The 25,613-nt window shown below is 36.8% G+C and overlaps 1 protein-coding gene across 1 annotated transcript in view; it reads left to right on the forward strand.

Moving 5' to 3' along the window:
- Positions 1-9,452: 9,452 nt before the first annotated feature.
- Positions 9,453-25,613, forward strand: part of ODAD2 (outer dynein arm docking complex subunit 2) — a gene marked incomplete at both ends in the record, with an annotated part of 85,262 nt that continues 69,101 nt past the window's right edge. The window contains 9 exons of the mRNA XM_082479439.1: positions 9,453-9,676; positions 10,856-11,013; positions 12,369-12,564; positions 13,140-13,246; positions 13,621-13,757; positions 14,785-14,901; positions 17,695-17,915; positions 19,630-19,749; positions 19,958-20,102. Of these exons, the coding sequence (XP_082335565.1) occupies positions 9,453-9,676; positions 10,856-11,013; positions 12,369-12,564; positions 13,140-13,246; positions 13,621-13,757; positions 14,785-14,901; positions 17,695-17,915; positions 19,630-19,749; positions 19,958-20,102 (1,425 nt within the window). The remainder of the gene's footprint in view (positions 9,677-10,855; positions 11,014-12,368; positions 12,565-13,139; positions 13,247-13,620; positions 13,758-14,784; positions 14,902-17,694; positions 17,916-19,629; positions 19,750-19,957; positions 20,103-25,613) is intronic.

The following is a 25,613-nucleotide window of genomic DNA, read 5'->3' on the forward strand; positions in this document are numbered from 1 at the left end:
ATTCAGATCCTCATATTTTATTCTGCACTTATTCATTTTAATGGCACAAAACTTTTATTAACTCTTAAATGTCACTGCTTCAAATTTAGTGGTGTTACTGAACCAAAATATCAAAAGAATAAAATACCATTATAAATGAATCACTAAAGCATATCATTTGGGGCTTACCATGCCTACATATGCCTGTATTTACTTGACAGCAGTAGTAAACTGCTAATTGGTAGTAGATTTCTTCAGAATCTTAAACCTAATTGATTCCGACCTTTGGCACATAAAGACCATCTTTATTTCCAGTGTGAAAGACTTTACCATAATCAAAATAAATCACAAACCTTTTACATTGAAATCTCAGCAGAAAAATTTCGTTAGTATAACGAAACTATGTTTTAGAGAGTCACAGGTACTAGATTTTTTTGAAAGAGTCTGGTAAAATCAAGTTTAACAGTCTTCTGACAGTATTGCTGATGGACCAAATTCTTCCATTAAATTGATGACAGAAATCTATTGATGACAATGGGAGCAGATACTAAAGTCTTGCCAGGTATGATTTTCCAGTAGGGATAGAATCCCCTTCCATCTCTGAGAAATTATTTTTACCAACCCAATAAGACAGTCTTTTGGCATCATAATCAGCAACCTTTTCAATACCAAAGCAATAGATGCTAACTTGATATTCCAGTAAAAATTATGTGCAAACTCTTCAGTGTTATTCTTCCCAAATCTAAACAGAGCACACGTGCGTGCATTTTGAGAAAGTGACCTGCTTCATCCCCCACATTTTGCATTTAGAGTTGAAGGCTTGCTGGAAACCAACAGGTCTTGTAATAAACTGAAATACTCATTTATGCATAAATTGGATGCAAAAAGAATAGAGGGGGTTTTAAAATAGGCAGTTTTAATCCCTATCTCTGCTCGAGCTAAAAAACAAATGAAGATATAACAGCTAGATGCAACTCTTTCTGCAATAAAATAACTAAGTACCAAAATGTGGGAAAGCTTCAGATCTTCCAGAGCAACATTAATGATTATAAATTTCAACTAAAATGCTTGATTTTATAGTTATTACCAGAAGAAGAAATGGAAAAAATCAGAGGAAAAATGTACCCATATGGAGGACTCTAATATCCATGGCACAGATCTTGAGAATAATACCAGAAAATTGGCTGAATTAACTGTATCAGAATGTACACTATGCAAAAAGACATGTATATGTAACACGCAGTTCAGCTTCTCTCAATAAAAATAATTTTGATAAAAAGGCAACTTTCCTCCCCAGTTTGAAGTTCTACTACTGTAAATGGATTTGGAATGGAGCTATAATCCTTATTCTCATCCACGCAGGACTTCTTTTTCATCAAAGTTGAGTGAAGACGTCAGTATCATCAAATATATTTGGACTTGAAGGAGAGTGCTTTTATTTGTTTTGTTTAATGGCTCACACAGCACAATCACTATGAAACAGAAATTTAGGTAAACAAATTATTTTTCTACCAGGCACTGGATTAAAGCTCAACCTTGCAACATCCACCTGTTGCTCCATATTAATTTTATAGCCGGTTGCTGCTCAAACCCTGTAGCAATTTGGCTTTATTCCGTTCTCCACTCCTCTCGCAATTTCACATTTTCCCATATAATATTACCGTACCACCATAAATGATAGAAGCACTCTCTTCAAAAACAGTGATTGTTCCAAGGTGCTTGAATTTCTGCCTTAAAATGACCTCCAAAGAAGAGAAAAGGTCCTGATGTCAATCTTGGCTTTCTTTCTGATTATATAATGGGGGAAAAATGATTTGGATATATTTTATTATTATTTTTATGATACTTTTCATAAAAACTATGCAGAGAATTACCCAGAATTACTATTGGTGATTGCCGAAGTAATAAAATGGGACTATCATAGTAATAACTGGAACCTGAACACCTGAAAAGAAAAGGATTTTAAAATCTCTTTAACTATGTAGTGTCTTGTGCATGTTTGTATTAGTACCTGGTGTGAGAATCCAGTCTTCAGGAAACAGCCAGACTCTCTTTCCTGATTAATATCACTAACTTACAGTCCAAAATACTTTCCACCAATACCTCTCATTTTTCCTCTAGGAAAAGAAATCCATAAATGGAGACTGCTTGTGACATTCTATTTCTAATTTTAAAACAATCTCCCTTTCACACTCCCACCCCAAAACAAACAGCCCAATCCGTTCTCCCTTTTTCCCCTTGAAAAAGGAGGCAATTTTTAGAAACCACTAGGAAAGCAAAAGGCATTTGGGTATGTCAGTAGCATTCACTTGCGAAGGGTTTACGTTTGAAAGCTAAAAATGCTGTCTTCAATCGCAGTACAAGACACACTGGTCTGCAGTATTATTTTTAATATCAAGTTATTTCAAATGTCTAGCACCACACGCTAAACATGTAACTAATAATAGCTGTAGCTGGCAATTTTTCTTCCTACATTTTAAAAGAATTCTCTGTTCTTTGTTTTACTAGCCAGAATGTCAAAATCTTTTCTGAATTGCTAAGGTGAAAAGTGGTTCTGGATACCCCTGACTTAGAGTACGGTGCTCTAATTTGCAGGGTTACTGCTTTGTCCATTCCACTTGGCACACACTATTTTGGATAACTATCCTGTTGTTTTTATTTGGTTTTGTTTTAATTGAATCGCTACTACTTTGGAGAAAAAATATCACTGTTGAAGTTCCATTTATTTTTATAATATAAATTAGAATGCCTGATTTACATTGAAGCCTTAAAAGGCTTCTGTATCTTTCTGACGGTTGTACAGAAACTGTGTTAATTTTGTAGATGTAATCCACTCATAAAACTAATTCAACCAATGAGCAAGTTTTAAAAGACATTATGTAGCTTCTATGAATACTGAATTGCTATACTATTAATGTCAGAATAATTAACTACTTCTGGAAAAAGCATTTTATATAAACATCAAAATGCATAGATATTCTTTCTTCCTGGAAGAATACAAGCAAAATATAAATGTTTTATGCAGGGAAGAATCAATCAGAAATATAAAGATAACCAGCCATTAATCCTTTCTGTGCATAAGGGTTTGTATTGGTACATGACCTAATTAAAGTGGCTAATGGAGTCGATACTTTGGTGACTCCTCCTGTAAAAGTCAGTGTTTTAAAACAATTCAAAATTTATTCATATACTTAAATAACTCTATTCCAGAATATCTTTCTTTGAAGCTTTCTCTTTCAGTGTTACTATGTACACATATTTTAATAGCAGAAATTTCAAGACAATATATTACATGAAGAGGTAATTAAGGCTGAAGATGCAGAAAGATAATGTAGGAATTAAAAAGAAAAATACTTGAATGTAATTATCCCCCACTAAAGTATAACAAACCCAGGAAAAATAGCCTAAGTTTCACTGAAAAGATATCCCACCATGTTAAAGCTCCTCGTAACCTGACCTACATCTTGTTCTGATGCTACAAAGAAAATATATGAATGAATTTACGACATCTTTCAAAATCAGTCTTCTAAACTGGTACTCCAAATATTATTCTGACATATCACAGTTATGTGGTTATTACACCATACTGATTATTTCTTCCAAATTATACTCATAAATATTAAAAAAACCTGGGCAGTAGTAAACAGAAATGAGCAAAAGGGAATAAACAACCATCTACAAATAGAGGGAAACACAGACTAGTAACACAGTTCAAATTCTGAAAAAGTATATTCTTTACTGATAAAAACTTATTAAATCACATTCAGTCTTGGACTGTAAACCATGATTCCCATCTGGAAGCCATTTCTAAAAAAGAAAAGCAGAATCTCTGTTATTGTCATTGTTCACAAAATAGCTATCCAGATATTGCTAATCTATAACTTATTAACCAAAATATTGTCCTGCTTTATTTTCCTTGAAGATTTTTGAAGTAAGTGTCTCTTTGCCAGACACAGATGCACAACATTGCATACCTCTTTCTCCCTTGTACTGAGTCCCATTTGAAAAATGGTCTTTTCTATTTTTTTAAGTTCTAGGGCCAAGACAGCGTATTGCACAATATCCAATCTTAAAAAAAAAAAAAAGTCACTTCAGATCATTTGGCATATTTTGAAGCACATAATTACTCAGAAAAGAAGAGGTAAGTAGGAGATCACAACACAGATATCATTGAAAAATGAGTAGTCATTTGCTTTCTGATGATTAGGTTTTGAACATTGACTTACATAAAAAAGTGCTTAAAGAAAAGGCATCACCAGATTCATCATGTCCTCTCCCTCTTTTTACATTCTCCTGTAAGTCGTGTCTTGAGCTGAAACACTGCCTTTCCACAAAACACCACTCTCTAATTTAAAAAAACAACTACAAATTAACACTCAATAACAAGAATTTAAGATGCATAAAAACGTTCATTAACAACTCTAGGCACCTAAATTTGTACTGATACAAAATGAAATAAATGCAGCACAACTGGATTTTTTATTTCCCAAATTAAGCCCTTTTCACCAAAACAGTAAGGCTTTTGTTTGTTTTGTGAATGCCAAAAAAAAAGTAAATTTTGCAACAAAAGCAAGCTAATGAACAATAAAAGGAAATCGACAAATATTACCTTGCTTTCTCCTGATTTTCAACTTGTCTGACAAACTGCCCATGAAGATGATCAGCTAAACTGCTATTTAACGGAAGTAATAGCTGGTATTATTTACCTTGAATGGCTTTTTTATTCCATGTAAGCCTCTACAACTGTTTTTTACAACTTGTATTACTGCTCTGCTTTAACAGTAATAATCTTCACCCCATTCTACAATAATGTGAGGAAAAATATACAAGAAAAATTGCTTACATATTCTGGCTGCAACTTTGAGATTGTAAAAAAAATTTCCAATTGCCCTTCTCTCCATGTTAACAAATTCTTCATATTCCCCATTTCTTTGTGCCAGTAACAAATGATCTCATGTTTGACTATGCTCAGGCAAACATTTCACCTAATGTTTTATAAAATGTCTTTTACATTAAAAATGTAAAAAATAACATAAATATACTACTACTAATTTATAGAATTAGCTAAACATGGTGCAAATATCACCTCAGGGCGGACCCAGTTCCTGAGAAAGCTGCTTTTGAGAGTACATTATGACTTTATTGCCTGGAAGTTTTTGCACGCAGATTTTGAATCGCCATAATTCTTTAAGTGATTACTTAACACTTTAGCTTTCAGACAAAATTTTCTAAGCTATCCATTTATACTCTTGTGCTAGGAGGTATTAATAACATTGATCAATCAAATCTGGTGAAAGCAAAAGGTGGTATTAAATATCCTTCATTCTGGATAAGTGAGGGTGTTCCTAAGTGCTTATTTTTTAGTGATAGCTGATGTAAGAAGACACGACTTCTTGTCATCCAGCAAGAAAAGCCTGAACACAAGCAAGGGAATCACCCAGAGCTTAACTACCAGTGCAATAACTGCGGTAATGACTTGTTACAGCCAATATGTGTCTGAAAACATACAAAGGACTACAGAGCACAGAGACTATGAGCAGACAGCGGGACCAGAAATAGTTCATATCACATAGGGAAATGAGTGAAGAGCTTTGGCACTGAAGAATGCAGTTCCCAGAACCAGCGAGGTGTAGGGCAGGCAAGGCAGAGTGTGAACAGGCACCACCTGGAAGTTCGTGTACTCACAAACTCTGCCGTAGGCTCCCTAACCTTCTCATTTGACCTGAAGGTCAGGGAAAGAGTTCATGAGCAGCAAAAGCAATGAGATCTGATTTCTTCTAGAATTATGTGCCTTTTCCCTAATCTTCTGCTGTCCACCTTCTCTATAAAACACCCACTGGGCAAGGCTGAGGTTACTCATGTTTTAATCAGCTGGCACAGTATGAACAAAACCCTTGGCTGGCTGGTTGCTAACAGAACATCACCTGCGGTTCATATGCCTGCCTTTACCTCAGCAAGGGCATTAATCTTGCTTTCCCGTCCATTCAACTACCTCAGGTTTTACAAAACTTGTAGGAGCTTAATTATTTCCAAGACCAAAACTCTCTGTGAAATATGGCTCAAATTTGCTATCAGGTTCAAAAATTACTTTGGAATGAGGAGTAATGGATTTAAATTTGTAAAAGTAATGGATTTGTAAAAGTAATGGATTTGTAAAAGTAATGGATTTAAAATTGGTTGTATTATTCAACTGCAAGGTGACAACAATCCCTGACATGATCTGAAAAACAAATATAATCCCCAAACATAGCAGTTTCGGAACTTCCAAAAGAGATGAGGACCATTAATGCTATTGTGAAGGGTCCTGGTGAAATGTCCTTAGAAATAGTGTCAAATCTATTTAAGAAAAACAAGCTCAGACTGGAACACAGGCAAATGAGGGCTACTAAGATGGTAACAGAAATGTAGAATTTGCAGGCTGAGGAACTAAACTTGTTTAGCCTAGCAAAGTGAAGTCTAAGAGAAAATATTCTTACTCAGAAACTGGGTGTAAAATCTAAGGAGGAAAAGTAGCCATTGAAAATAACGTAAAAGACCAGTGTTGGTCCAAGAACAAATAAACACGAACTAGTCATACAAATTGAGGTTAGAAATTAAATCAGATGGTTTCCAGTCTTCAGTAGTTGCCTGCCCCAAAGAAGAAAGGGCAAAGGCGCCTCCAACCTCTAGATGATCCATAGCCCTTTAGCTTCTAATACTAGATCCCAGCAGCATTCCTCGCTGCTGGCTTGCAGGAACTGTTCTGCTTTCTCATTTTTTGACTTATCTGTCCCCACAGGAAGTTCCACTGGTAACTAAGCCTAAGCTAGTTAGCAAAGTTCCTTTTATAGAGCTTCATACTCTTCGGAGATGCATAATCTTTGAGGGCAAATCATGCCATTTATCTTCGCCACTGAAATATCTTTCCTTCTTGCCGTTCAGTGGAACAGAGTGATCTCATTTAGGAATTCTATTTCTTACTCCACCGACTTCTTGCTTAAAATACTCAGCTCTGTGTGAAAACTGTCTTCACTCTCTACCACCCAGGGTGGAGATACTTTTACTCCCTTTCACATTTTGCTGTTTGCACCTTCTGCCCATCAAATTCAACTTTTTAATGGTCATTATTTCAGTAAAAAGAAGAGATTTAATCCTTTCTGGAAATGCCTTCATACATGGTATTCCATAAAGAAAAGAAATTGCATTAAGTCTTTACCCAAGCTTTTTACTCAAAATGCTCTTTCATTTTCACCTCATCAAATGATTCATTTTCTATCTTCTCAAAGTTATGCAGTGAAACAAGAAAAGCTAATGCTATTCTTAAGTCATTATTGTGCAGACTGCATGTACTTATCCGTAGTTACTGCTTGAGAGTTTCAGTAACTAAAATGTATACGGACAATCATCTCAATGAAAAGAATGTATTAATCCCACACTGTTATTCTTTGAGATACATCCCACAGACATTCCATGACCTTCCTTGTTATTAGAGGTTTCTTACCCAGCTGAGCTCTAAGTTGGTAAAACAACTCTTGGCTATGTTAACTATATGTTGTTGGGACAGCTGGTTACTTCTGTTGGACTGTCCTTAAAAGGATGATTTTTGTAAGCCTTCGGAAGGACACATGCACTCAAAAGCTGAACTTCCTAATTACAGCTAGTGTGCAACAGGTAACCATTCCTTCCTAGGTCAAATCTAAGCCATTTTTATCATCTGATAGGTATTTTGGCGGACCCAGTAATGAAACTGGGGGGGATTTACGGGTAGGAAGGGAAGTTGTGGAATAGTGTTCTTATCTGCCCAGTTGTACAAAAGAGGAGACAGGCAGGTGAGAGTGGAGTATCAGCTTTGTAACTTAAAAATGTATCCAGAGTGATAGCTCATTCACATTATGGAACAAGAATATGACTGGGGAAATAATACTAATTTCCATTCTGTGTTGGGGGCACTTTGTTTGCATGTGTGTCATGTTGTGTTGCCCTCAATATATGAAAAGACTTTATTCATTGGCACTGTCCATACATATTTCCTTTACTTCTTTCAAGAAACACTAATTTCATATTACATTTTCTTGAACAAAAAGCATTTCACGCATCATCTGTCACACTGCTTCAAGAACTAAAACTGGCCAACATTAACCTTATTAATTAAAGTTGTTTTCTTGTGATGACTGAAAGCTAGTGAGAGGTTTAAGCTATACTGGCTGAAAGTCAAGCTAAAAAGTATTCCGCAGTCTTCATTTAAACTCTGGTAGTAAGTAACTCTAATCGACTACATTATTTAATTCCACACCAAAACCACTCTTACCTTCTAATGCGAAATGCCCCTTCAGCCGCAGCCCCTCCACGGGCCACCACCCGCCACCCTTGCCCACAGGCCTCCCACCTAGCACCAAGTGCCGCACACCTGACCCCTCGTTTGGCTCCCAGCCTCCTCTCCCGGCCTCAGAAATGTGTGCTTTTTCACAGCCCAAACCCTCCTGAGGTGCCCCTCCCTCAGCCCCACCGGATTTTGAGGGACGCTGTGGACAGTGGTCGCAGCAGGAACCACTCCTCGCACTCATCCTCCTGCTCTCCGCGGTTCCCCTCGGGGTATCGCCCTCCGGGGCACACCACCACGTCCAAGGAGGCGGCAGCACGGGGGCAACGGCTCTCCCCCGCCGCCGGGCGCCGCTTGTGTTTACCCGCTTCCCCCGGTAACGGCTGCCGCCGGGCCCCGTCCCCATGGCAACGCCGCCGGCCTCGGCCGCAGCCCGAGCGGCGATGGCGGGGTCCGGCGCGGTTCTCACAGGGCAAGGTATGAGGGCGAGCTCTGAGGGGCGTCCATCCACCCGGCTCCTTGCGTCCCTGGGGGGTGGTCCATACTGCCGCCGGGCTCAGGGATCCCTCCCGCCTCCTACAGCAGCCCTGACCCCAGTCTCTGCCCCGGGGGCGCCGCGCAGCGCGGGTGTGGGCCGCCGCCATGGCGGGCGCTGCGGGCTCTCCTCAGGGGCGAGGCCTCCCCGCAGCCGTCTCACGTCGGTGCCTCTCGGCCCCTCCAGGCTTCACGGGCAGGTCTGACGCCCCCTTTTACCTCCCTTTAAGGAAAATGTTGGGCGTCATATGTGTCTGTCCCCCTGAACGTATGGCTTGTAACAGTGGCATCAACTTTACAAGGAGAACCTGAGAGCCTTTTGTTACAGCCGTAACATAGACCTAATGCTCACAGCTCCTCCCTGAGTTTCTGACAGCACCAGGACATAATTAATCAAGATAAAAAAACGGTGTTTTCACCAGATTTCCCTATTTCTTTAAAAATATTTGTGAGTTCTTCAATTCCCCCTTCCCTGCTTTGGGGATTTAAATGAGCTAAAAGAATCTAATCATTCCTAGCTATGTATATTTCAAATTATAGCATCTACAGCATATTGCATTTATAATTTGAAGGCTCAGTTTGGTCTTTCTCTGACTGCGTTTCTTTGCTAAGGTGTACTACTTTGATACTAGCCGAGGCCATGGGAGTGGCATTGGCAAGAGCAGCTCAGTGGACCGCTGCTGGTTCTGGAACAGGCACACTCGAAATCACCCCTTTGAACGAATCTCTTTTAAATCAAATTATTAAGTTTGTGGAAGACTTCCGCACTAGACATCCTGAGGAAGCGGTGTTTGTCTTCAGAGAGCCCCTTGAGTGGAAAACGCAATTGAGCTGTTCAGTATTTGGAGAGGGTTATGAGATCAAGTAAGTATAAATTGCAGTGTGTTTTGAAATGTTGAAGGTGAACTATGAGGCAAAGTTGTGTTCATTTAGCATACAAAAAGCCTTAGTGTATTTGAGAGGCTGAAATGGGTGGGGTTTTTACTCATATATAGAGAACATTTTGAGTTAAAATTTGTAGGTATTTTTGAGAGTTTGAGATTATCCTGTCTTGGTTGTGATACAGACCTGTTTAGTTAGTTAGTTATTCAACTTGAACTGTCTATTCCTAAGACTTTTTACAACATTCATCTAATAGTGATTAACCCTGTGATTTCTGTTATTGTTAGGAATTGCTCCTGTGTGGTGGGTTGACCTTGGTTGGCCACGAGGTGCTCACCAAGCCACTCTATCACTCCCCTTCCTACACTGAATAGGGGGAGAAAAATGTGGCAAAAGGCTAATGGGTTGAGATAAGGATAGGGACGTCACTCACCTATTACTATCATGGCCAAGATTCGACTCACGGAAATTAATTTAATTTATTGCCAATCAAAATTCAGAGTAGGATAGTGAAAAATAAAAAACTAAATCTTAAAACACCTTCCCCCCACTGCTCCCTTCTTCCCGAGCTCAACTTCACTCCCGATTTTCTTTACCTCCTCCCCCCCGAGGGGTGCAGGGGGAAGGGGAGTAATAGTTGCAGTGGATTCGTTACACATTGTCTCTGATGCCCCTTCTTCCTCACACCTTTCCCTTGCTCCAGCTTGGAGTCCCAACCACAGGAGACAGTCCTCCATGAACTTCTCCAACGTGGGTTGCAGTTCTCCTACAGGCTGCAGTTCTTCATGAACTGCTCCAGCATATGTCCTTCCACGGGGTGCAGTCCTTCAGGAACAGACTGCTCCAGCGTGGGTCTCCCATGGCATCACAAGTCCTGCCAGAAGAACTGCTCCAGCATGGGCTCCTCTCCATGGGCTCACAGGTCCTGCCAGGAGCCTGCTCCAGCACAGATTCTCCACAGGGTCACAGCTTCCTTTGGGCACATCTGCCTGCTGATTTACAGTGAATAGATTGGTTTACCTTGGAAATTTTCTGAAATACAGTTTAAAGAAATTGTATATGTTTTATCATGTAAAGCTTGAATAAAATTCAAGATTCTTCTCTAAAATTTGCTGTTTATTAAAATTCTTATTTTAAAAAAATATAATTTAATTTTTCTAGTGGAACAACTGTTCAGTCTGAAGCCAAAGGTAAAGATGGCCAACCATTGCTTCTCCTCACAGCATCAACTCTCAGAGTTCGCAGTTTTGACCAGCTGTCCAGTTTGCTACAACTTGCTGTGGAAAAAAAGTTAAAAGAAGCGCAGGCATGCCTTGAAGGTTTCCTTTCTTCTTTTTTTTTCATCTTTCCTCTTTCTTAAAAACTGTGTCTTCTCCTTCAGTTCATGTTTATGAGATGTGAAGAAAGAAAGGTATGCCTTAATTTTAAGTATATGAGAAGGTGTTGATTCATGAAGGTGGCTAAAGGTGCTGATCCAGAACTTAATCAAGTTTCTATTTCTTCTTTTATTTTCACAGAAATCAGTAACAGGGAAATCTGGAATAAAGTTAAAATAAAACTGTTGAATGTCATATACAAATTCATGTATGCTGAGTAATACTGCAGCTATTGCAACAGACAGTAGGTTTAGATTTCTGAAAAATAATGTCTTATTGGAGGCTAATAGCAGTTTTTCCTATGTTTGAAGCTTAATCCTCTTTTAAAATGTTACATCCTTAAAAAATAGCCAAAGAAAAACTTTCTTACCTGCACAAGGTTCACAGTGAACACTTCCAGGTCCTTCTCACAATGGCTTTTAAAATATAGGTATGAGTACTTTTACTGTGTCATATTCAAGTTCTAGATTTTCAAACTGACAAGAAGACCCTTGATATGCTAAGCTGGATATCCTTCTCTTCTCATTGGAGGTAGAAGAGATCAGTAATATTCTTTGGTAATATTTGTAGAAATTGCATCTGCAATACTAAAATATAAATGCTCGTACTGGATCAAACTTCAGATCCATCTAATCCAGCATCCTGTCACAGACGGTGATCAATCATGAATAATAGGGAAGAATAATATGGACAGGGTATCATGCAGAGGCGTTCACAGATGCATGGGACATCATTTGCGGGAATAAAGCAAACTGTTTTTGTAAAACCCATTGACATGCAGTTATGTCATTGTTTACCAAAAAGAACAGCTGGCATAGCTGAGGAAGTAATGGGGCCATTGGGAATGCTGCTAGAAAACTTTAAAATGTTCTTTAACGCTAAATCATATTTCCAAAATTATCAATTTTCAGTGAGTTAAACCCATTGATTTCCTGTTTTGGTGATCAGCCAGGCATATTTTCTGGAAAGGGGGCTGTTGATAAGGGGGAAGTATTTAATATTCACCTCTTGGCTGAATGAATCTTAATCTTTGTTGTGAAAAGCAATTTTGTTTGTTATGAAAAATTTCTTTTGGTTCTTAGTGTTTTCGTACTTTTAAAAGCGCATTTCAAATTACAACAGAGGGATATGAAAATGCATCATACAGTAATATTTGATGAATAACTATGCACATTATTAAAGTTCTTATTGTAAATTAATACACTAAAATTATTCAGCAATTGAGATTGAAAGTGTTTGTCTTGCCTAATCATATTTAACATTATATCACATTATGTGATTCCGTTTCATGTTTACAGCTAACAGAGATCCTACAGTGAAAATTCTCGGCCCTGAATATGGGACGGTTGAAGGAGAAGATAAGTCCATGTTGCATTTACTTGACAAAGTGAAAAAAGGTGATGACCCTGAAACAGAGATGAAAATGAAAATCATTCTACTTCTTCATCAGCTGGATTTGCAACTGCTTAATAGTTCTTTGAAACACATTTCACAGTAAGTGTTTTTCAAATGGAAGCTAAGCATGTCAACCAGTGCTTTTTTTTTTGTTTTATTGTTAAATCAGATTGGTTTCAACCCACAACATGTGCTTTTGGTGCGACATAAAGAATGTATTGAAATAACTTTCACTGTTCACTAAGTTATTGAAAAAACATTTTTTTCTGAAGATTTTGCTGTAGGTGTGGGTATGCAAGTGTGTGCCCGCAATTGTGGTTTTTTTATTGCATATGTTTTGCATTCTGGTAGCAAATTGAAGTCATTTGTACAAACAACAAAGTTACAGTTAAATATTTTCAAGGAAATGTTTATTTCTTCATGGAAGCATATTAAATATTACATGGAGTCTGTTTCATAGTTACAAGGACTTCATATTAGCTATAAAACTAAAATTTCACTAAACTAACAGATAGAAATAAGAAAAACAATGGAAGATGACCCTTTTCCACATTTTTGTTGTTACTATTAAGACTCAACGTAAAAGAAAAAAAAATCATGTAATATTCTCTTTTCATTTCTCTGAGTACATCCTTTTGGTGAATACATTTTAGACAATTTTCTATTAATTGCAGACACGTCAGACTAAATCCAGCTGCTATAAATAATGAAGTGAATCTTCTCAAGAACTTCTCTGGGAAAGGAGAAGATACAGTACTGGAATCACTGGAGTATACATCAGGTCCAGATCTGATCATATCTCATGTTTATATATACCCTTATTAAAGTATTTGACTTCTGTTTGAAATTTGATAAATTAGTTTCTACAGCCTTTAGTTATAGAAATAATTTCCAATTTTATGAATTTCTTCAGTTGAAGTAGAGGAAGTAAACTGAGTCCCTGATCCTGAAAAGTACTAAGCACAGTGCAGTTCTTAGTTGGATTGGGCCACGGGTCACAGGACTTTGCATGGTTAATCCTAACTGAGTATGAATTCTTAAGAGTAGAGTATGGGTTTGGGAATTTTATTTGTATACATGTTATATTAATCATCAAGCATAAATATTAAACATACTTTAAAACTGGATGAAAACACTAATGCTAATTGGTTACAGATTACACGTTCTCTAATGGATGCCGAGCTCCTCCCTGGAGACAAGTGCATGGAGAAATTTGTTATTTAGTCATCAAACCACATGACACTGATCCTTTGTATATCACTTGCAGCACATCAGGAGTGTTTTTAAATGGAGTAAGTAATAATAAAGGATTCCGTGGAGTAATGAATATTTTTATTGCTAAAACCAAGAAGCCGTCAGGTTTAGAGTAGTGATGTGAAGGCTGTAAGACCTGCAGAGTTAGTTTATTGGTACAGAAGGAGAAGACACAGTAATAAATGTATGCTAGTTTTCCCATATGTTTTGAGTGCTTTTTCTATAAGTTTTATACTAGGAGTGTATTCTGCACTTTTTGCTAGCAGTGTTTGTTTAGTCTTTAAAAGTGCCCTAACAGTCCTTCACACTATTCCTCTTTAAAGGTACTGTGGGACTAGGTCCCTCTCTAGTGCCTCATTGCTCTTGATCTAAGGTGTAATATTATTGTGTGTGGCTGATATAGTTTACTTTTGCCTTTTTATAAATTATAAACAGTTCCTTCTCCTTTCAGTTGAAGCTTTTTAGAAATTATCTCTTTTCTTCTACTTTTCGTTTTGGTTACCTCTTTCCTTACAGATAAGTTTTATTTAGGCATAATAGTCCCTTATGTGTGTTAAGCAGTGACCAGAGCCCTTACATGCATTTTGAAGAGAGGCTAATATTCCGTCAGGCATAACTCCACAAATTGATTTGCTAAGAGTTAAAAAATCCAGGGACATTTTGACTTAGCACATTTTTAATGGATGAAGCTCATGAAGCTTAGGCTAGTCAGGTCACATTATTTTCTGATCCTTTTAGACATCTGCCATACTGCACTGGAAGCTCATATTTACTTGGTTGTTTGCCATAAGCCATAAATTCTATTCAGTGGAATTACACACAATTAACTTATAGTAATTACTTACAGAATTCTATGAACTTGATTATCTGTTGAGATCTATGGAGATGATCCACACATCTTTACAAAGCATTATTGAAGTTTGATGGACTCTGCTGAGCATGAGACTTTTTACCTATTTCATTACAGTATGACTTCTGTGCTCTTTAGCACTATTTTATGATACAGATTAAATCACCTGTGTGAGGCAATACTATTAATAATTTTAAATTTATTCTTTTTTTAAGGGTCAGCTAAAGGGTAAAGATGACATTGACTATGAAAGAAAAAGTGATGTATATAAAGACATTGTCACATTTTTAAGGGAGAGATCACCTAGGTTTGTAGAAAATATGGCTAAACAGGTATGTATTTACTGATACTGGGTGTATATTTGTAGAAACGTACATTGTACATTGGTAGAAATAACATTTTAAACCTGACTGAATGTTTATGTTCTTTATCAAAGATAAATCTGTGATTAAATGAAGAATTTTCAAGACTCTGAAATGCATTTATTATTTTTCTTTGGATTTGTTTCAGTTTCTACTAAACATGTTCCTTTTGTAAATAGCAAATAATACATTATTTCACATATCGTTTTATCATACCTTATTATGAAGTTTGATCCAACATGTGAGGTCATCTTCTAATTTTGCACTAAAGTTTTGCTCGTCCTCTGGTGTTATTCTTTATGGAGCACTGGAAATGTTCAAGCAGCAAAATATGATATCCTTAAGGAAAAGGTCAACTTTTAATGAAAATATTTTTCTGTGATCAAAACCACTTAAATTTTTATCTTCATTCTTTGTAAGCCAAATATAAACAATAGCCCAACTTTTTTACAAGAACTGCCTGATTTAAATATCAGAGCTGAGAGTTAAACATCCAGCTTACGCACTGTGTATTGCTTCAGCCACTGTAAAATGCAAGTGTTTTGACTTTTATTTAGAGCTCTATATTAGCCAGAATCACACAGCACTACTACAATTTTAGTTGTTTCATCATTCCTGATAAAAACTCTTTTTTCAGATTTCTGGTGTGGTTATATCAGATTAATAACTTGGTAGTAAAATTCATTGCAAACTAAAACCTGTCAAAAGTTTTATTGTGGTTATTTATGTGCAATTTTAAGTATTGCAAGAAGGAAGTCATTAACAGGGAAATTTTCTTATCCTTTAGTTCTGTTTTTTTGGGGTGTAGGACTGATATAGTTACTTTCTTTTGAGATACAGATATTTGACAGTTCTGAAAGAACAGAGTATTTCAAGTGGTACACATAAATACAGTAGCTTATAGCAAGAGTAACAGAATTAAATTTGTAAGTTTTCCTGTTTGAAAGTGCAGTAAGTTCCAAAATGTGTTTTATTTATCCCACAGACAAGTATTATTTTAGTGTCCTATGTACACATTGGTTTACCTTTCATAAATGTGACGATATATGAATGTTTTAGATGTAATTAGTGGTTTAATCTATTTTCAAAGTGATTTGGCTTCATTTGATAGTCATGAAAGGTAAAATATGGTAATATTTTAATAATTGTTTATAGTTCTATTCCTATATGTTAATATAGATTAATGTTAATATCAATAATAGAGATAATATACCTTTCTTTACTGGTTTTTAGCTCTTACAGACATGCTGTAGCTAGTCAAGAAATGTGTACATAAAGTACATAAAGTAAATAAATGGAATTTATCCTGTTTTCCTTCAACTAGCATATAAATCACTTAGTGTAACTTGACTGTGTAAAAAGTTTATGCTGAAGGGTATAAATTATACCATTCTAGTGGTTTAGAAATATCATATCACATTGCCTTGCTGAAGACTAGAATTTAAACAAGTTAATACTGTAGAGCTGCAGAGCGTACGTATCTGAGGGAAAATCTCTACTCTAGAACTCTGAAAAGCAGGGAAAAGCTGTATTTCCAAGGTGGCCTACACGAAATAAGTTATGACCAGAAATAGTTTTGATTTCTTTTCTGAGGGGAGGAGAGCTTCAAAAAGCTCATTATGTACACATATATTGCAAACCCAATTAACTCTTATAATATCTTCTCAACTTTGTTTAAGCTAACATTTAGAATTGCTGTGTTGGCATACAGTGCTGTAGGAAACATACTTTTTAACATGTGCTTAGCTGGTCAAGCTACCACATCAGTTCCACTGTGATTTGTCTAATTCATCACATGTTAAATTGTCTTGTCTAGAATACATTTTCAGAATGAGAGAATTAGCATGAGTTAGTTTATGATTAGACAGTTGGGTCAGCAAACCTGGAACAGCCGATTCCCATCAGGGACTAGTCGAAAACAGACCATACCGTGACCTTAAAACTGTCTTGCATCAGATACATAAATGAATGTCTTCACCTATCTGGTAGTGACAGCTGCAATAATAATAATAAGTAGTGATCTTATGCTGTCTTTCCTGTAAAAATTGAATATGTTCCAATAGAGAATAAGAGTTGACAAGAGTCCTTTCTGTTCTGGATATTTTTGATCAGCCATGGTACTAGACACAGACAGCTGAAGGATTGGTAGGTGCCATTCATCTCCATTCTTGTATGTGATTTGTTCAGCAGTGTTTTGTCCTGAGAGACAGAAGATGAAAAAAATGAAATGGAATGTGTTTATATTAATTCTAAACTATATCAAATTAAATTATTTGGAACTGAAGTCTAGCAGTTTATCATAACCTGTTTTCAGTTTTATGTTCATTATTTTTTTGTGGGAATTTTTTGTAAACCCTTTATGCAGGGAAATAGTTTTTACATAAATGTTTCGTTGAAATTGGAATGACTGACTTTGCAATGCTGGATCTTAAAACTCATTTGGAATTAAGTTCTATAAAAGTACTTGTGTCACAAATTATTTAACGTACTAGAAATTAAACAACACCCAACATTCAAGTATGTTCAGGAAGTTCCAAATTTAGCTAGTTCATTTATTTCAAAAACTTTTAACTTGCACACGGTAACAGCTACTTTCCAGATTAATGTTTCAATCTTTCATTCTTTTAAAGGTAATCTGATTTTATCCTTAATACACACAATTTTTAAGCACAGCATCCTGAATTGTGCTTATAACTTCTTGTTTTAATATGCACTATTCATATAGCAGTATGACTGACAAACCATGTCTCCTTCTTTTATTAGGAATATACTTTTTTTAAAGAAACAACATATGAGAAGAATTATCAGCGTATGAAAGGAGTTGATGCTCAGGTCTCTGGCCAATCCCAGAACCTTTGTGATTTTACAGAAAAGAATCTATGTGAGAAAGTGAAAAGTTCTGCAGCAAGAAGGAGATCCATTGACAAGAAGAAATTAGAACCATCTATGAAATGGAAGAGTACTGGACTTTCTGCTTCCAACAGATAAGTAGTTATAACTGAATTTTCCTATAGATCTCTCTAAACTGTACTAATGATTGGAGTGCATGTTATAGGTTTGCATTATTATCTTAAGCTAGGAGCAATAAAACAAAATTTACTACATGTTAATTCTAAGAAGGGAGTACGGTTTACGAAAGAGAATTCTCAGTTTTCTTCTATCATGCAACAACTTTGATGATGATTTCCACAGCAAAGCAGAGAAATATCTTGCAACCATCTGCAGTACTGGCCCTCCAGGACTGTGACATTATAATATTTTTGGTGTAAAATGCCCTTTAAAGCAAGACAGAGTAGATAATCTAATCTAAACCGCAATTTCTGAGGGAGGAAAAAGAGATCCAGGATGGAAAATCAGGATAACTCTTACTTATGCTACCAATTTTTAGCGATTTCATATTATATGAGCCACTTTTCTAGCTCTGCTTAGCAACAGTCTTCACTAATGAGATTATCTCAAAATTTGGACAGCCAAAAATAGGGTGTACATATATTGGATATTGTTGGTTTTGTCTTCTGAAATCAGAACTCCATCCTGACTTCATGTTTTCTGATTTTGTGTTGATGGAGGAAGACAAATACCTGCAGGAAAGGCTTTGATTGCCACCCAACAGAAAAAAGTCAGTATCTTCTCAAGTGTGCCCATTTGACATGTTACAGGAAACGTTTTAAGTGATTTTGGATGTAACCTACAGTAATCACTTAAAAAAAGTGGTTTTCGAGGGACAAGAACTTATATTTTTCCACAGTCATTGTTAGAGTCTGGATATAGTGAAATTGGCTGTAATCATGAGTATTATTCTCTTTTATTGTTGTAACTGTGATAGTATGATCAGCCCAGGCTCAAAAGGACATTTTGTTTTTACAACGTTGTAAATTAGGGAAAAAAAGCACCAGAGATTGTGCCCAGCTAGGCCTAGGAGTCTTCTTGGAATATGAGGAAAGCAAGATACATTGTATTCAGCATTATCAAAGCTATGGAGCAGCTTAGTGTGTCGAAGAACTAGGCAGACCTGGAAAAAATATGACTAGGGGATGATAAGACAGATACAAAAAATCATGACTAGAGATGGTAAATAGGGAACAGATAGTCACTGTCTCTTCTCATACAAGGCAAAAGGGCATCAAATGAAAATGAGCCAAGGAGACCGGTTTAGAACAAAGGCAGAGACTTCTTCACACAACACATGACTAAGTCTCAAATTCTTTGCCACAGGATGGTAGAGGCCATTTGTTTCTGTGAGTTCAAAAAACAACCAGAGACATTCAGGGAAGAAAAATCCATCCAAAACTGCTAATGCAAGGATGATCAGGAATTCCCTGAATCTCAACTTGCTGAAAAATATTCTGGAAAAAGTAATTTCCAGTTCTTCCATTGTTCTTCTACTGTTACCTAGATAACTGCTATTGGTCATGGTTGGAAATGGTATCCTAGGATAAATGAACCTGTGGTCTGTCTGCATATACTCATTCTTTGTTCTTGTATCACATGGAGGGCAGCATAGTTTAATTTTTCTAATATTATGCTATTTTATTAAAGCAAAATTACTTTCTTAAGACAGAGCATATTTTCTGTTTAATGAAGTTTATTGTGTAGGTTCATAACCTTGTATGTACTGACATAATATGTGTCCAATCATAGCTTTTTCATTCTATGTATATATATAATAATTTTTTTAAATAAACCCAAATATTTTAGTGACAAGGCTACAAAAAAAGATACTGAAGAAGGGAGAAGTAGTACTGTGTCTCTGAAAATCAAAAAGAAAGCCAGTTGCATTTCTTCTGAATCTGTTAAAATACAATCAGCTTCAAAAAGGTATGGGTTACTAATTTTTCTTCCTTTGATTATTTTTATTTTTATTTTCTATGTCTACAGTAATTATTACCATGCTTAGTATTTGGCAATGCCGGTTATATTTTTCTAATTCTGTTATTAGACAGTGTTGTCATACCTGTTTAAAATGTGCTTGTTCATATTAGTTTATAGCTGCTTAAAATGGATGATGCTGTTTATTTATTTTTAGTAAAACATCAGGCAGGTTTGAAGATATTAGTGAAAGTTCCTCAGAGACTGAGGAAGATGAAGAACAGCCTGTACGTCGTCAGGAAGGAAACACCGATTTGCCATCAGAATACTGGGGAATTCAGAAACTTGCAAAATATTTAAAGGTAAATAAGAAGCGTTGATAAGTTTTATTTTAAAAAAAAGCTACTCTTTACCTTCTACATCTGAGGACACCAGACCAACTCCTCATCCTTTCCAACTTCCATATATTTTAGAATAGCCTTGCTATGTGGTATGTTCAAATCCTGGAACTGTGGACTTTCTTGTCACAAAGCCGTTTCTCCTGCATTTTTTTTTTAATCTGCTATTTTTGGCTTATGTAGACCCTTAGATTAAACCATCTGTTCAGTGTTATTTAAAACTTAAGATGGTATAATTTCTTTATTAATTATTGGGTTTCTGTTTTGCTTTTTGGATGAAACTTTCCAAGATATTTCTTTATGTGGATAGTAACTTTCAAGAGTTTTTATTAAAACTGAATACTTGCCTAAAGTCTTTCATCAACTATGATTAATGCATGACTGAAGTAATTCTAACGTGGTCTTGTGTCTGGATAGATGCTCTAAGTGGACAAGAAAATGTATGATAAACAGGCATCCTCTAAAACAAAAAAAAGAGTTTTTTTTACATAGACTTGTTGAAAATCTTTTGGAACCTATAAATATAGATGTTTAGAATTCTGTGTATGTCTGAAACACGTAAAAAACCCAACAACCCTCTACTATTCTGGAAAACTCTAAAACTAATTATGTTTTTCCCTCAGGAGAAATTCCTTTACAAGTTTTTACTGGAATTTATGTTCTGTAAGTTACTAATAAAAGTGCTGGTTTATTTGGTTTTTTTGAGTACAGCTACAGAGTTTACACATCCGACTGATAAAATGATGGTGCTGGCGTTTGGTACAGCAGAAGTACTTGTGAGGAATAAGCAAAGCTTTGGCTCCTTCCAGTCCTCTAACCATTGTAGAAAAGTAACTTAGTCTTTTAAACAGTTTTCAGTGCACTCACACTGCTTGTTCTCAGCTTGGGTATGTGGGACCTATGCTACTGGTTGTAGCCAAAGAGACGCAGAAAAGCATGGATAATACAAGACTCTCTTTGCTTTATATTTTTGTGTTATATTTTCTAGGTTGGACCTCTACATTCCTGTCATTTTGGCTATGCTAAAATAACCCTTTGCAAGTGTAATCTGGTGTAACATTCAGAATGTAACTCGCTCAGCTATCAGCTAATGCTAAACACACACTATATATACATTTGGCATGATACAATTGTTTCTATTTGCATAGAATTACAGTTCAAGGTGATGTTTTTAAATATTTCAATCTACTAATAGCTTGCTTCTGTCTGCCATATGGACCACCTTTTTGTATTTTTCTGAGAGCTCGGAGAAATAACCATGCTATTTTTTAGTAAAGACCCAGGGTCCTACCGGAGATGATACTTGAAATTCATTACTGTTGACGAACTCCCAGAAATCTTTTCATTGGCCCGTCTATGGACCACCCTCTTTACTGGCAAGGCTCAGCTCTCCTGGTTACATAATCCTCAAACTCCCTTTCCTCTCTAGATCCTTCATATAGTCATGTTTAGATTTTGGTATTGGACTTGATTGAATACTGAAACATATCTACGCTTGCATGAAATTATTCTGAATGAAGAGTGAGAATGGCAAATAGGAAAATATACTTTTCGGGGTCCTTTGTTTTAGAAATGAGTATATTTTGTTCCAGCTGTCAACAAGCAAAATTACTTAATGGCTTAGAACTAGAAAAAGAAAGGGGAGCAGTTTTGATCAAATTGTGAGTACCTGTTAAGAAGTGTTTATAATACAAAACTCCATCATACGAAGAAGTTTTATTATGAAAATTCAAAGGTATACTTGTTTATGTATTCATGCACACCCAAGTCTTCCTATAGGTCTTTAAATTAGGTATAAATTAAACAAAGTACTTGAAGATATACTTAAAATAGTTCTCTGTTGATTCTTAACTACGTAAAGCAAGAAATCCCTAGTGTCAGATAAAGCTGAAAAAAGATGCCTCAGTGCCATACCACAGACAGTGGTTGAAATTTTTATTGATGGAGTGCTACTTTAGCTTGCACATGGAATTCATTTTAATTCAAGTATAAATACTGCACTTCTGGCCAGACTTAGGAGATTTTTTGGCATTCTTGTTGTTCATGTAGGCAAGTGTTCATGACAACTGCAACATAAGATAAAATAAATTTATGACTGCAATATTTAAGTATCTACAAGCATATTTATATAGAAACACAAATTTCAGAGGGCTTGTGTGTCTTCAAAGGTTGTATACATTGTTTGCACATCTTAAAAATTTAATAAAACGCCTTAAATAATAGATGTTTGAGATACCAAATTAGAAAATATAATAATTAGTAGGTGCAACCATTTTTGAATGTCTGCTAAAGTAAATGTGAATCACAGTTCAGCAAGACTCTATAAAAGATCAATTTGCAAACACAAAACTTCCATAAAACCTGAAAGATACCAAGTTTTTATACCAATGTTAGATTGTCGTTAAAACTTAAAAAAATGGTTGCTTCCTGTATAAATAAACTTGCCAGATCCTGTGAATTGTGCCTGTAGACTATGTATTTGTATACCTCTTCCTGGAGAGAAAATTCCAGTGCAGGGGAAATTCCCTTCTGACTTTTTGCCCTTCTCCATTGCCCCTCCTTTCTGGGAAAGAGCAGCCATGTTGGAATTGCTCCACTGGGAAGCAGCTGCTTCTGTGGTCTGGCTCCTTGTCCTACCTTCAAACTTCCCAGGGCTGTGAAACAGAAGATAGAGCATGTGTGCCCTTGCCATGTCTTAAGAACGGGCAGTGAAGATAGATCAGTGAGCTTGGTGATGGCATTGTGTTAGGCATCTTTTGGGGCTAGAGTAGATAACATTGGAATGAAGCACTCTGTTGATGTTTGTAACAATGAGATTCGCTCAGGAGAGCCTGCTTCGGATTTCACATTATTTATTAAAGTAGTGCTTCTGAAGTATTAGATTTCTAGGGGAAGGGCTACATTTTATTTACATTTGAAAAAAAAAATTAGGAATAGAGTGAAGGGGTCACATTTTGCAATGATCTTTTTACTCGAAATGGGGAACATCAGGTAGAAATGCAGAGTCTTTACAGCGGAGCTGGGGCTGTTCACTGATAAAAAAAAGAAGACAAAAGAAAAGGTGATAGCTGGGTACAACGCTTTGTGCTGCCCACTGTTGAGCACTGATTATTGCCAGTTTTAAGCTAAAATTGAGATGTTGAGAGGTGAATTGGGGCTGGTGAATGCGCCAGGAATAGTCTCCAGGATAAGTCTTTAATCGCTTAAGCTCTTGTGCTGCTCAGTTGCGGTTCCCTGTACAGGTGTGATTTATATGTACACCTATGCCAGGGTGAGCTCTGGAGAGAGTTCTGCAGGACCATGTCAGTTACAGAATTCTTCCTTCAGTTTCTTACCATTCTACTTTTGGCCATATTTCAGGGGTACACTAGTGAAACCAGTGAAGTCTCACACCTCATGTAAAACATCCTCTAATTTCATACCTGTTTTGAATTACTGCAGTTCAAACAACCTTGCTCCCAGAATAGCATTGTGTTTCTTTTCTGCTTGGGAAACATAGGTGCATAAACCTGCTGTCTCTCCCCAGCTGTTTGCATCTTGTGCCAGATCCAGGAGCTGGAGAAAGGCTATGGTGCTGCACAGGAGCTAGGGAGGATGTGCCCCGAGTATGGCCTTGAACACCAGCTCCCAGGTGCCCACATGTGCTGGTGCTGCATTGCAGTGGATGGTTGGGAAGGGAGGACATCTGTCACATGACTCAGTGAAATCTGATTGACTGGACAGAGGAAAGGTTGGAAGAACTGTGGGATACACTGGGTGTATTCAGGTCTGCTCCACAGCTGCATTTTGACGTGAGCTTTGGAAGACTCTTGTGTTTGACCAACATTTCTGTAGCTGGCAGGAGACCCCTCTGTATTTAGCTTGTATTACATAAAGATGCCAAGCAGACCAGGGAGGCAGGAATATACAGAAATATTGCTTCTGCCCTTTTCCTCTTTCCTTTTCTTTCTCTCCAACTCCCTCTAAAAGTCCTCAGTTATTTCTAGGCAATTGGGTCAAGGAAATGAAAGTCTTAAGGGATCAAAGCTATAGGTCTAGTTCTTACAGTGCGTGTGTTGCAGTGAGTATTGGCTGGGCAAGACCTACTGCCCATCACTTCTCCTTCCCCTTTGCATTGGGAGTAGAGCTGAGCCAGGAGGATGTAGTGTGGCTGCTGCACCACAGGCGGAGTGCATTTCTTCTTCTCAGGAAGCTCAAATTGATCAGTTAGGGAAATGCAGCTGGATGTTGGCTTGCAGGAAGGACTAGTGGATCCACAGCTAAGCTTGTTGTACATGGAGGGCACTAGCATTCCTGGGGAAGAAAGGTACAGGTTAGAAATGCAGAAATAGTGAAAAGATGCAGGGAGACTCTGCCAGGAGCTAAGATGAAGTATCTGAAATGAGACGTTCATGTAGACATTGTTGATAAACAGTATGGGATAGTTTTATTCACCAGGAAAAGACAGGGAGATACCTGGAGGATGAACTTTAGGGGCCTGGGGCAAATCAGGGTGTAGGAAATCCATGTACACATGAAAGGTAGTAATGTGGACAAGGAAGGTCCAAACTATTATGAAATCTGGGACCTTGTTTCAGAACATTTGAGGACCAAATCTTAAATGGCAGTTGCGTGTGTGAGGGGAGTTCTTTTGCACTCTGTAAGCAAGGTTTGCAGTGTGACATTTCTCTACTTGTAGGGAAGGGAGGAAGGCAGTCAAAAACTGCTTGCACACTTCCCTACTATGCATTAATATAAAGTCAGTCACAGTGTATCTCTAAGATGAGACGTGTCATATCTGAGGTCTGAGTTTAGATATCTGAAAAATAGATATCTTCCACATAAAAATTTGCAATAGAAAACATCTAGCCTTTCAAAATAAATTATTGCTTTCTTGTGCAAATGAAAATTGTGCAGCAGCCTCCTGTGGTTTAACAGGTGGTGTATACAGCAACTCTCTTATATGAACCAATTATAAATTCATGGCACTTGCGAAGACATTTGTGTGGCTTGTAGTTTTTTCTCAAAATTTGTATGAAATAGAAGTATTTTTTAAAAGTAATGGAGAAGTATACCTTTCGTAAGTTATAACAGTGTTGGAAATGTTCCAAATTATTAAGATTACACTAGTACTCATTTTAAACATTTAAATCTGCTTCGTAAACTATCCATTGATTAAGAAATTGATTGTATTTTGGGATTAGCAGCAAAGTTATTCTGTTCTAGTTGAAAATGCAGGACCTCAAAAGAGTCATGAAGATATTAGCCTAAGGAATAAAATGGGTCTTTTAGTACTAATTCATTGAAAGTGAAACTACACCAAAAGTAACTTCAAATTTTGTAAGACAAGAAAAAATGGTATTAGTGTTACAGTGTACCCACTAAACTACCAATTGTTTGTTTACCTGTTTTACACATTGTAATACTGCTCAGAAGTTTTGTGGTAGTCATAGAAAAAGTCTAAAATCCCTGGTGTTTATGGATATTCCTGAACAG

The sequence above is a fragment of the Vanellus vanellus genome (genome assembly GCF_965231255.1).
Source record: "Vanellus vanellus genome assembly, chromosome: 2".
In the NCBI taxonomy this organism is placed as follows: Eukaryota; Metazoa; Chordata; class Aves; order Charadriiformes; family Charadriidae; genus Vanellus; species Vanellus vanellus.